This window comes from Salmo trutta, chromosome 33 (genome assembly GCF_901001165.1).
Source record: "Salmo trutta chromosome 33, fSalTru1.1, whole genome shotgun sequence".
Classification (NCBI taxonomy): Eukaryota; Metazoa; Chordata; class Actinopteri; order Salmoniformes; family Salmonidae; genus Salmo; species Salmo trutta.
In genome coordinates this window covers 18509767-18522713 of record NC_042989.1, presented here as the reverse complement: position 1 = coordinate 18522713, position 12947 = coordinate 18509767, and the positions used below count along the sequence as shown (strand labels likewise).

The 12947-nt window shown below is 44.6% G+C and overlaps 2 protein-coding genes across 2 annotated transcripts; both read right to left on the bottom strand.

Annotated features, from left to right (window-relative positions):
• Positions 1-2430: 2430 nt before the first annotated feature.
• On the bottom strand, positions 2431-8233 carry LOC115172125 (uncharacterized). The gene is made up of 8 exons (XM_029729301.1): positions 8151-8233; positions 7707-8049; positions 7460-7559; positions 7202-7320; positions 6895-7073; positions 6198-6786; positions 5166-5269; positions 2431-2750 (listed from the first exon to the last, which is right to left on the bottom strand). The coding sequence occupies exons 1-8, from the start codon at positions 8220-8222 to the stop codon at positions 2625-2627; spliced, it is 1632 nt and encodes a 543-aa protein (XP_029585161.1). The 5' UTR covers positions 8223-8233; the 3' UTR covers positions 2431-2624.
• Positions 8234-8847: 614 nt separating this feature from the next.
• On the bottom strand, positions 8848-11487 carry LOC115172080 (protein ELYS-like). The gene is made up of 8 exons (XM_029729269.1): positions 11367-11487; positions 11083-11226; positions 10693-10851; positions 10014-10095; positions 9708-9897; positions 9433-9576; positions 9129-9319; positions 8848-9010 (listed from the first exon to the last, which is right to left on the bottom strand). Exons 2-8 carry the CDS (start codon positions 11198-11200, stop codon positions 8848-8850), a joined length of 1047 nt encoding a protein of 348 aa, XP_029585129.1. The 5' UTR covers positions 11201-11226; positions 11367-11487.
• Between the last annotated feature and the right edge of the window lie 1460 nt (positions 11488-12947).

Sequence of the window (12947 nt, the reverse complement as noted above, 5' to 3'; positions counted from 1 at the left end):
CTTTGATATATCAGCTGATGTAAGAAGGGCTTTATAAATACATTTGATATGAAGAGTTTCATTCCAGAAATGTTAAATGAGCTTTTATTGTTTAAAGAAATTCTAAGCGATCGCTGTGTTTTGTTCACTATCTAACCATGGCATGGGGTTGTTCAATGACGGACATGTATTTGTTTAAAATCTATCAATTGACGGTTTCATTTCAGAGATTGTTTTTTAATAAATGCTATATATCTGCCTCACTAAGATAAATAAGTAGTACTGCTAGGTTTTGACATTAATATTCTATTTTTTTTTTTTAAGTAATTCAACACAGTAATATGATATCTGTATGTAAAACACTTACGTTTGGCATTATAGTGATTTAGCAGAAGCTCCAGAGCGACTTACTTACTGTAAGTCGCTCTTCATCTTAAGATAGCTAGGTGAGACAACCACATTTCAGTCAAATATACAGGATATATAATTGATATACAGGATTTTGTAAAACAAACTCATTTTCATCTAAAATGTATGAATAAAAACATCTGAGAACAGTAACATTTTACACACACATGAAGGTACCATATGAAATCATTTCTGATGAAAAAACACAAATTGGTGGATATAGTGTTTTGAAAATAAGCTGCAAATTATTTCCATATTTCGGGAAGTAGAAGCTGTTATATATGCATGTGAAGTTATTTTGTTTTATTGTTCTAAATCGATGGAATAATCACAGTAAGCCCCCACAAAGATGGGGCTTACTGTGGCCTATATGAGTCTACACTGGGGAAGGTTAAGGACGCTCGTTTTGAAGATGAAGAAATAGATGAAATAGCAATAAAAAGTACATTATAGGGGTCAGAAGGGGACTCACATGGAGAGTTTTGCAATAGCAAGTATTAATCGCCCTGCATTTTCCAGAGCGTGCCTCCAGTCGCACACAGACAATTATTTATAAGAATGATTTACAAACATCAGACAGCAATTTATATCCATCATGTTTGTTTGGGATTTTTACCTCGTCTGCTCTGCACATGATTTATGTGTAATTTTGTTGCAGTGCAGAGCCCAGGTTTCCACGATTGTTATCAGTATTCAAATTAGTGTGAGTTATTGGATGTGTGTGGTCAGAACATGTATTTTCCAGACCACATGTCCTGATATGTTTTCGAGCATCATTACTTCCAGACAGGTTTTTGTCCCTTGAATATTTCCATTTGGAAGATTTTTATTTGTGCTCAAATCATGAATTACTATGCTGCGCTGTAAGATGTGGATAAAAAAAATTATTTAACCTTTATTTAACTAGGATGAAGATATTCTACTGTATGAAAGATTCTTTGGATTCGAAAAACAAACTGTGCAGCCAATCCCAGTCATGATTGTTGAGGTGTAAACTAAAGCATCCAAAACACTGGCTGGTCCTGTTCCTCCAGCCCCATGCACCAAATGGGTATCAGAGGTGTTGTCACACCTGGTGAGGTCATGCAGGGAGGCCTAACAACTCCAGAAGATGACACACATATCTTTCGTAATAATGCAGTGTGTGTGTGGGCCCGGCTCATGGACGGGAGACCCCAAACAGAAGTGTCAGGCTGAAATGTGTTTTAAGTTATTCAACCCCCTCCACCTCCCAAATCGAGAGAGAGGGAGGGATGCTAGCCTAAATGCAATCCCAGGGTACTGTGCAAATGTGAGGAGAGAAGGCAGCAGCAGCTAGCATTGGGAGGTCATCCATTTTTCATGAGTTGGAATAGCAGCAAGGCAAATCCTTTTTAAAAAGGGGGAAAACTGACAGATAGATATCCAAGGACACCATATGGTGCTTTTAGAATGAGTTAGTCCAGAGTTTATCTGTATCGTTATAGTCAATCCAAATGACCTTGCGTCTATTCAGATCATTGAGACTATACGCAAATGACCCAGAATCTACTATTCTTAATCTCAACTGGGTTCGTGAAGTATTAAATAATTTAACCCATGTCAATAATTACTGAGAGATTAACTATTGATGAGCTGTTCCGTGTGTGTGTGTGTGTGTGTGTGTGTGTGTGTGTGTGTGTGTGTGTGTGTGTGTGTGTGTGTGTGTGTGTGTGTGTGTGTGGGGTATAACTGCATAAGTAGGACGTGTCCAGAGAACACACCAGCAGCCTATAGGAGCGGAGAGGTCACCAAAGGAATCAGGACCTGTCACATCAAATCTGACAAGTCAGATGAAGAGCTCAGATGATGTGAGGTGACCGTATAGGTGATGTGGTGTAGTAAGGTCACTGCACCAAAGGTCATCCATGACAGCCATGGTGACAATCACCACCGTGCTCAAAATGGAATCTTTTTTTAGATGAAAAAAAGAAACGTCATGTGTTTAGATGCAACCACACCGTTTGGATTATCTGTCCATGCATACTGTGGAGCCATTACTGTGACAAATCAACAAATCTTTTCTGTGAGAAATGTTTATTTGTATCTGCCAAGTAAAAAACATTTAATAACAGTCTGCACCTGACTAGATTTACAGTGGTTTGAAGTATAGCACAACAGTAATACCATACAGGATTTGGTCATTTTAGATCTCACACACATACACTGATTGTTCGTCACTCTACAGAATGACAGTATAGATGTGTAATGGGATGTCCTCATGCCTTCTTCACCCGTTTGCCCTTCTTCACTCTGGCTCCCCTATGGCTCGCCACGCCCTGCTCCACTCGCTGGTGGGGCAGCTTCCCAGAGCCCCTCCGTCCCAGCAGCTCCTCTTTCTCCGCCTGGAACACAGGGGACAACAAAACACCAGACAACAGACACAATTAGGCCCTCATATCCTGAGTTGGGAAATGGAGGGGGTGATGAAATATCCTGTGGTCATTAATCGTTCCCCGGGGGTTGAGGAAGACTGAAACCACAGGGCTCAGGCACTGATGAAATGTTCCTAATAGAGGCCATTCATCTCCATGTGTCACCACAACCCAACGAGCTATCTTCATTCAGACTGCCTCTCTCCATACAAACGTCAAGATTTTCAGAAAGATCCACACGAGTTGATCAACAAGCTAAAATCTTCCAGTAATGTCTTCACATCTGTGAGTAGTACCAGCATCATCCACATTGTTTGATGAGCATCCCTTTCATGAACATCGCAACTTTGCTTCACCAAAACCAATCTGATCATGTGGTCACATGGGACAAAAACAGTGAAAATGTATAATAGTCAACCTAATATCCTGCACTCTGATTATCCATAGCTGCTGTGTTTTAATTGGAGATGGTTCGGTAATATGCTACTTAGTATGACTTTTATTTTCACACGTCATCAATATCTCCCAATCTGCCAATTGATCAAATCCCAACCACTTTGTTCTCTTTGTCTGCCACAGGTGGACCCAGGACTAGATGGATGAGCTGATCACCACACCAGACTGAAATACAGATGTGTGTTGGTCATACAAAGTGGAGAAAATGAATAAAACATGGAATAAATCGTCCAGGTAGTCATATCTTTATAACATCAAACTAAGCAGTGTTTTAACATGTTAATGTAATGGAATAAATCAGTATCTTTTATGATCGGTTCTAATTTAGAATTGTGCAATATCAGCATTCAATGCGCCAAAGAACATCACCCATTCCCACTGACGGTGCATCCACCAGTCAGCATCCCAAAGGTATAATTATCAACTACGTCATCATGAATTAACTTCCTGTAATTACATTTCACCTGCCAGGCTCCATATGGTTCCCTTGACTCCAACCAAACAATAAGATAATTACATCCCAATTAAACAATTACATAATTACATCTCAATTGAACAACTGCTTAATCGTATCAGTGCAGCAACATTGCAGTACACATGCTGTACATCCACTGCTGACATCATGATGTCAAACGCACCAACTATTAGATTCGTCAATGCATTAGACAAAAGCCACTTTATACCTTGTTTTAACACACACCCTTTGTCCTGATCTTGTCCTCATTCTGGTTGTGCACACATTTTTAGACGGGTGTAGGTAACTAAGACACATTGTGAAAGTGTAAAGTGCCAGAGGAAGGCCCAAAAAATTGTCAAAGACTCCAGGCACCCAATTCATAGACTGTTCTCTCTGCTACCACATGGCAAGCGGTACCAGAGTGCCAAGTCTAGGACCAAAAGGCTCCTTAACAGCTTCTTCCCCCAAGCCATAAAACTGCTGAACAGCTAATCAAATGGCCACCCAGACTATTTTACATTGACCCCCCCCCCCCCCCATCTGTTTTGTACACTGCTGCTACTCGCTGTTTATTATCTATGCATAATCACTTTACCCCTACCTACTGTACATGTACAAATGACCTCGACTAACCTGTACCCCGCACATTGACTCGGTACCGGTACCCCCTGTATATAGCCTCGTTATTGTTATTCTTATTGTGTTACTTTTTATTATATTTTTTTACTTTAGTCTATTTGGTAAATATTTTCTAAACTCTATTTATTGAACTGCGTTGTTGGTTAAGAGCTTGTAAGTATTGTATTTGGCGCATGTGACAAATAACACTTGATTTGATTTGATTTTAAACTGGCAAGTTCAGCGCAAGATCAGGACAAAGGACCCATGTAAGCGACAGGTATAAACAGGGCTAGAGAGATTAGAAGGGGGCTAGAGAGATTAGAAAGAGCCAAGAAAGCAGTCTACAACTTTTGTCAGAGAAACACAAAGTGAATGTAGTACCTATAGCATGCATGTAGCATCAAAGTAGTCCAGAAATCATTTAGTCATTAGCTCTATTCATTACCAATTAAATGTAACAGAAAAGTATTAAAAAAATTGTATTATCAAAGCCTGAATATGATTCCACCATGTTTTCAGATGACATTACTGAGTCTGATGAGGAAAGATGTGTAGGTTGTGACAGGGGGAAGGGAGTAGGGGGGAGAAGGAGAGGAGAGGGTACCTGCTGGGATGGGATGGGCTGGCTCTTGGGGGTAGGTATGAGATCATTCAAATCAGAGACAATATAAACACTTCCAAGTTGGGACAACACTGCCCCCCATTGGCCAACCATAGCATATTTCCGCCTATACTGACACTCTCCATGTGAGGCCAAATCAAATCAAATGTATTTGTCACACACACCTGTTTAGCAGATGTTATTGTGGGTGTAGTGAAATAGGGACCACAGAGAGAAAAATGACCTGTACCTGTTTGACCTCCCACTTGTCTCCTCTCTGCTTGGCCGGAGACTCCTGGAAGTTGACCGTACTGTGGGAGTAGGTTTGCCCTGGGACGAGAGAGGCCCTCTTTTCTGTGGATGAAGAGAGAGGGGACAGGGAGGACAGGAAAGGATTCAAATTAGATCACTCAGAGGTGTTACAACTGTCATGGTGTAACATTAAAACCTCACAGAGACCTCCAATGTCAATATGGCCAGCCACTTGAACGGTCTCTGCCACTTCCTCATTGGCAGGCTAACCAAATGCTCTTCATTTCCTGAGAAGCACGAAAAAAATATCAAGGTCACCTGCTTTCTGAAACTATTGATTTTATTTAACAAACGGAGCTTTAATTAAATGTCACATTTGGCCCCTGCTGTGTGTTGGTCTCCTAAGCCCTGGTCCCAGTGATGAGGTAGGGCATTAGTGTGGTGTGTGGGGCTGTGAGGCGTGGTTCCCCCAGGCCCAGTGGTGATCAGCAAGGCCCAGCAGAGCTCCATCTGCTCTGGGTAACATCAGTGGAAGGCCCCTACCACGGAGAGCAGGGGGTGGTGGTCACAGATGAGTAACTGTGGCAAGGTTGAGAGAGTACCAGTCTGACACTACAGTACACCCCCTCCTCTCTGTACTTCATCACCCCTCTCCCAGCAGTACCTGGGTCCCATTCCGGACATAGACTCCCCCCCCCCACACACACACACACACACACACAAACATTCACACTCAAGAGAGGCACACACTACAGTCTCCAGCCAGACGTGACAAACACTGCTGCTGCTGCTGTTTCTAATACTCCATCAATGTAAAGTTCCAAAGAAAAGGCTCTCTCAACGTTCCCCATCACAATGACAAAGGGAGACGATATTAGAGGCTATACTATATTAAGGAATAATATTAATATTTTTATAAAGGCAAATCGGAGCAAAATTACCAACTTTGGTAGCTGTGACACTAAATGGGTTTTCTAAATGCAAGATAGAGTAGCTTGTCATTTCTATCCAACACACACAAACACACTACCTCGTGAGATGGTGGACACCTGCTCTATGGCAGGGAGTAGGCCAGTGGATGCCCTCCGGGTCTCCAGGGCTTGTTTCCACCAGCTGCCCAGCTTACAGTGGCCTAGCCTATCCTCTGGGGTGCTTCTGAAGCATGATGCGTCCTCTTTGTGCGAGGCCTTCCCCCCTCCAGGTAACCTGTCCCTGGATGTTTCTAGGGCTGAGGAGGGGCTGAGCTGGGGGGAGCGGCTGGGGCTAGTCCTAGGGGACAGAGACACTCCAGGAACCTGTAGCTGTCTGGAGCGTACGGACCTCCGCAGGGGGATGAGCAGAGAGGAGTCCTGGAGAGAGAAGGGCCTGATGTACCTCCCGGAAGCCCCACTCTCTTGCTCCCCCTCCAGGGTAGAGCCTCTCTCTGTCTCTGGGCCACTGGGCCCTGTGTCTCCCAGCTCCTCCAGGAAGCAGAAGGTCTGGTGGAGCTCAGAGAGCAGGTCCTGGGTGGTCTCAGTGAGGGCACAGGAGGTCAGGATCTCCGGTTGGTCCACTGCATCCTGGGAGTCCCGGCGGAAACTTTCCACTGAATCCTCAAGCGGTGGAGGGTCGAATGCCCTCTGAACAAACACAGACATACAGAAACCCAGTTGAGTTGGCAAATACTGTAGGTTGTCTGCATAGTATGTACAGTATGTATGTAATTGGACAGTAGAGAGGTCTGTCACCTGTAAGGGCTCCAGCTCCAGGAAGCAGTGAGATGAGGCAGCAACAGCCCCAGAGAAGGTGGAGGTATGGGGGAGGATGTTCCCTGATTTGTCCCCTCCAGGCATGATGCTCCACACGTCACTCACACTTGGTGCATGCATGATTTTGTCAGTAACCTCCTTGTAGTAGTCCATTTTCTCTGTATTAACATGAACAAAAGTAGTTAGTTAAAAGGGCCAATTATTTAATTATTTCTCAGTTAAGTCATACAGTAGATATAGTGAAAACACAGCCACAACACAGAGTGTAGTAACAGTTGAAACACACCATAGTCAGGTGTCAGGAAGTTGTGACTCTCCACTTGGATCTCAGATACAGAGGGCACTGATTGGTTGTCCTCATTACTGTAGAACTGAGGATGGAGGTTCAGTCTGCTCAGACTATGCCTGACAAACAAATGATCACATGAAGAACATGTCCTTTATCTTATTGTTCTGCATAACACAATGCTGGCCACAGCAAAGAGTGGAATTATGGTCTGTTAATGAAATTATAAAGTAAACATTGAGGATTGAGAAGGGTCACCTTCTGTCTAACGTTACATCTACAGGAGGAACTGCCTCCTCTCCCACATTGAAGACGTCGTCTCCTGGTATATCATAGGCCATGATGTCCTCCACTCTCCCTAAAGGAAACAGAAAACACTTTCAACAACTCAAATGACCAGAACATGGATTTCCGTTGGGTTAATACTAAAGAACATTATTTCAAAAAGAGTCGACAACTTAAATGTTGAGTATAAAACAGCTCTAGTCTGTGCATCTGAACTCACACTCAGTGGAGAACGCCAGCTCCTCCACCTCCATGCTGTCTTTACTGAGGCTGTTGAAGGAGACAGGGTCTGTGGCGCCCTCTAGTGTCAGAGTCCGGTCAGGGTAGTCTGGGAGGAGTATGTCTTCTGGGGGGGAAGGGCTGTCTCCCTGACTGTTCTGGCACCGTCCTCTATCACTGAGCAGGGATGAGATCCGCTGCAGCATTGCTGTGCTCCCAATCACATATGGGATGCCTGGTCTCAGGCAGGGAAGTGAGGGGGAAGATGTGAAAGAGAATATAGATTCAGAGCTCTCCTTGGACAGGGATGGAGAGGAGAGGTGTGCCGGGGTCCAGGGTTTCTCCTGCATTGAGACAACGAAATTCATTATTTTTATATACATCATTGCCAAAGTATTATTCCTCAGCACACTCACTCTCAGACAGAGCCACAGTAGTAAAGTACCGCAGCTATAAGAGGCAGGTCATGATCAGGTGGCTCTGTGTCTCCCTGCTCTCCCAGCCTGTCAGTCATCATACCCGCTGGGGAGGGTCTAGGGAGGTGGTGCCTAAGGGCCTGGATGGTCAGACTCAGGTTCCGACAGCTCCCTCTCCTCTCTTGGTGCTCCCCTGGCCATGTCACCTCCTCACTGGGCCAGGGAAAAACAGATTATACCAAACACACACTGACATTGGGTATTTTTGTAAACAACATTTTAGTAATTTTGTATTGAATAATGTACCTCGCTGTTGGCTGGTGTTGTCTCAGTTCAACCATAGATTCCCTGAGGAGTCTGATGAAATCCTCTGAAGAGAGAGTGTTGATGTTCTGAGACTGATACAGCAGGGCAGATAACGGATGAATGGGACCCGCTGCAATCCACAACATTTCACTGAATTTCAGAATACTTGATAGTGATGATATGTCTCAAATCAGTATGAGTCACAATCAGTGATCCATACCTGGCTCTTTCACTGCCATAGAGATCCCTGTGGTCCTCCTATGCTGAGGAAGCCCCTCTACTCCACACTGACCCCCAGCCTCTTCCGACTGAGTAGTACAATGGCCCAGATCCTAATAAAGGTACCGTTTTTTTCAATAGAAAATGTGATTACTGACAACAAACAACCTGCATGTACATGCCTAAGTATTTACATGTCTTTTATGATAGTGTTACAAAGAGGTTCACCTTCCATATTGCTTCCATGCAGTCGGAAGCCGCCACACATAGGCCAAGCCTCTCACATCCATGAAGGAAGTACCTGACCATGTCATTACTTCCTGTGTGACCTTTCTTCAGGAGGGCCCAGGCGTCTGAGACATGGCTTAGGGGCAGAGAAAACAAGATGTAATATGAAAACCGTGAGCCATACAGAGCCAGAGTACATGGTATACATACAGTAGTCCATTTGGTATAGCACATGCTAATGTATTTAACCCTACCTGTTCTGTAGGAGTACGTCCACACAGAGCTTAAGGTCATGGGGGGTGTCTGTGGCTAGTCTGGTCCAGTAGATGTACTTCAGCGCCAAGCGGAACTGCTTTCTCCTCAGCAGGCTGTGGATGATGCAGCGGTGCTGCCAGGAGAACCAGGGTGGTTCAGACCTGGGGCTCAGCAGCAGCTCCATGGAGCCCTACACAGAGGCAATGACAGCAATAGGAAAATCTATTGGCTCTGTTGAGCCCTGCTAAATCCTGGAAGACATACACATCGATAGACTAAACGTTACAGTGAGAGCAAAGGTACCGATAAGTGTCCATGGTCGAGGAGCCAGAAGGCCCGGATCTGCTGGGAGAAGCTGGGAGGGATGATGAAGGCGTGGCAAAAGGACTGCAGGAGGTCATCTTTGCACTGCAGGAAATGTGCCATGTCCAGGATGAAGTACATGAGCTGTGCACAGGCTGTGTTAAGTGTAGTGTACATAATCAAGAATACTGTATATTCAGTTCAGTTCACATGACAGTCATATTAACACAGTCATATCTTTGAGGACACATTATGGATTCTCCATGTTCGGATACAATGGCCTGAACAGACATGTTGTTGATGCGAGGCACCAGCACCAGCTTCAGCAGAGCCTGCAGGTTAGGGGGCGGATAGCCCTGGTCTGTGCAGTCCTCAGAAGTCCATATGGGCCCATGTTGTTTGTCCATCTGAGCCACCATACCCTGGATCAGTGAATTCCACCTTTCCCTTCCCTCCTCCTCCCATCTAATCAAATAAAGAGAAAGAAGATGTGGAGAATAGATTTGAAAAAGATTGAATAGGGAGTAAAGGAAGAAGACAGAAATGGAGCAAGCGAGACTTATTAGTGATTTAAGAGTTACCCGAGAGTGTGGAGGGAAGCCCTGCGGTGGTTCTGATCCATCTCTCTCCACATCTGAGAGATCCGCTTCATTTCTTGAGCCTCTGCGAGGAGGAGAGGAAAAGTCAGTGTACCTATAAATACTAGACCAGGGATCATCAACTAGACGAGGGCCGATTTTTTCTGAGCGGATGGGGGCCGGAACAAAATTACAAATAATTTGTAGACTGCAAATTGACCACAAGAAGCCAAAACACATATGATGTTTGACTAAAACAAACCATTCCAAACCTTGCTTACATTTGTATACTATCACGTTTCCCTCTATTATGCATGGAAATACTTGGGAACAGATTTCTTTTTAAAAAATCACTTGGAGCTGATTTCCTGGTGTTTTTACAGTCTTTTATGTCCAAAAGGGGAAAAAAAAGAAAAATAATAATAATCTTAAAAAAATGTTGCTTAGAAAACTTGGGTGCCAAATAAAACAACCCGTGGGACAAAGGCCCACAGGCCGCCAGTTGGGGAACCCTGTACTAGACTAACCCTAACTTCAACCCTAACACAACAACATACAACACTTGTTACACTGTACTTATTAGAATAGTTACACAGTAGTAACAACTCTTTGATGCAAACTGTGACCGGTTTGTACAGTTTGACTGTTTGTCCTTCTATAACGTTAAGGTATGCATCCTTACCAGGGTACTTGGGCAGGAGTCCGGTGATGCCCCACCACTGTACAAGCCGACCCAGCCAGATGTGTTGCTTCAGAGCTCTGTGTTCCCGATTCCAGTAGTCCTGCCTCACAGCTGAGGATCCACACCCGGCCCTGCAGACCACACATGGGATCTCCAAACCTACATACAGATGGAGGACAGACAGCCACCATTCAATCATGATCAGAAAACAGCTCTCTTGATAGAAACTACAATTCCAATCCTGTTTTTACCTATATTGTTACAACCATACCAAATGCTAGCACTAGGCATCTAGGTAAGATCATTGTATTAAACAAACTAACCAGTTGATATCATTCATGCAACAATCTGATCATTGTGAGGGGGGCCAGGGTTGGAATAGTGCTGTACCATGCCAGAAGTGTGTCAGGCCGCTCTGCCTCCTCCCCCACTGGGCCAGGGTAAGCAGGTTCCTCAGCCGCTGCAGCAGCAGGTGCACCCTGGTGAAGCAGCTGTGGTCCAGGAACATCCACAGGCCCTGGCAACGGCTGAAGCCTAGAAACAGGGGAGGGGAGAGGGGGACCCATAGAGAGGGGACAGTAGAAGACCTTTGTAATAAAGCTGTGGAAAGAGCTGGGATGGATAGCATTTGGCTCTGTTTGGGATAGCTGGTGCTGTGGTGCATCTCTCCTTACAAAGTGTGAGTAACTCTTTCTTTGAAACTTCAGCAGTCCTCTGGACCCAGCTGCTGAAGGTAGCAAGGCTGTCCTCCACATCAGCATTTCCCACTGAGAGACAAACAAATGAATGGAATGAGACAAATTCATGCAATTACATAATGGGTCATAATCAAAAGCAGCATGAACTGAGAAGACATGTTACTACTGATGATCACATATTATAATCATCGAATCATTACAGTATGTTAAAGTATCCAACCATTCTTAGACACAGTAAGTGGCTGTAAGTACTGTATGCTGCATGTTATTTAATCTTGCCAGTCCAGTGATCTGACCTTCAGTTGAAAGGCTGCATATCCAGCGGAGGATGGCCCTCACGTTGTTGCTAGCCAAGGCCTGTGTCCACTGGTCCTCCGTGTCCATCATAGCCCTGCTGTCACGCCCTCTCACACCCTGAGGATGTTAACAGTGAATGTACCAAACACATGCAGTGCATTCGGAAAGTATTCAGACCCTTTGACTTTTTCCACATTTTGTGACATTACAGCCTTATTCTAAAATTAATGAAATCGTTTTTTCCCCCTCATCAATCTACACACAATACCTCATAATGACAAAGCAAAAACAGATCTAAAAAATGTTTTGCAAAAAAAATAACAAATACAAATTAAATATCACATTTACATAAACATTCAGACCTTTTACTCAGTACTTTGCTGAAGCATCTTTGGCAGCGATTACAGCCTCAAGTCTTCTTGGGTATGATGCTACAAGCTTGTCACACCTGTATTTGGGGAGTTTCTCCCATTCTTCTCTGCAGATCCTCTCAAGCTCTGTCAGGTTGGATGGGGAGCATCGCTGCACAGCTATTTTCAGGTCTCTCCAGAGATGTTCGATCGGGTTCAAGTCCGGGCTCTGGCTGGGCCATTTGAGGACATTCAGAGACTTGTCCCGAAGCCACTCATGCGTTGTCTTGGCTGTGTGCTTAGGGTCATTGCCCTGTTGGAAGGTGAACATTTGCCCCAATCTGAGCTCCTGAGTGCTCTGGAGCAGGTTTTCATCAAGGATCTCTGTACTTTGTTCTGTTCATCTTTCCCTCGATCATTACTAGTCTCCCAGTCCCTGCTGCTGAAAAACAACCCCACAGCATAATGCTGCCACCACCATGCTTCACCGTAGGGATGGTGCCAGATTTCCTCCAGACGTGATGCTTGGCATTCAGGCGAAAGAGTTCAATCTTGGTTTCATCAGACCAGAGAATCTGGTCCATTAGGTGCCTTTTAGCAAACTCCAAGCGTGCTGTCATGTGCATTTTACTGTGGAGTGGCTTCCGTCTGGCCACTCTACCATAAATGCCTGATTGGTGGAGTGCTGCAGAGACGCTTGTCCTTGGTCACCTCCCTGACCAAGGCCCTTCTCCAGCAGTTGTTCCGTTTGGCTGGGCAGATGGCTCTAGGAAGAGTCTTGGTGGTTCTAAACTTCTTCCATTTAAGAATGATGGAGGCAACTGTGTTCTTGGGGACCTTACATTCTGCAGAAATGTTTTGGTACTCTTCCCCAGATCTGTTTTGGTACTCTTCCCCAGGTTTGAATACT

Coding starts and splice junctions, on each gene's coding strand:
- LOC115172125 (XM_029729301.1), bottom strand. CDS start 8,222: ATGATGACTGACAGGCTGGGAGAGCAGGGAGACACAGAGCCACCTGAT. Junction 7,560..7,706: donor GCTGGCGTTCTCCACTGAGT/GTGAGTTCAGAT, acceptor TGTTTCCTTTAG/GGAGAGTGGAGGACATCATG. Junction 5,270..6,197: donor GGTGTCCACCATCTCACGAG/GTAGTGTGTTTG, acceptor CTTCATCCACAG/AAAAGAGGGCCTCTCTCGTC.
- LOC115172080 (XM_029729269.1), bottom strand. CDS start 11,200: ATGTTCCTGGACCACAGCTGCTTCACCAGGGTGCACCTGCTGCTGCAG. Junction 10,096..10,692: donor ACTCCTGCCCAAGTACCCTG/GTAAGGATGCAT, acceptor TCCTCCTCGCAG/AGGCTCAAGAAATGAAGCGG. Junction 9,577..9,707: donor ACATGTCTGTTCAGGCCATT/GTATCCGAACAT, acceptor GCCTGTGCACAG/CTCATGTACTTCATCCTGGA.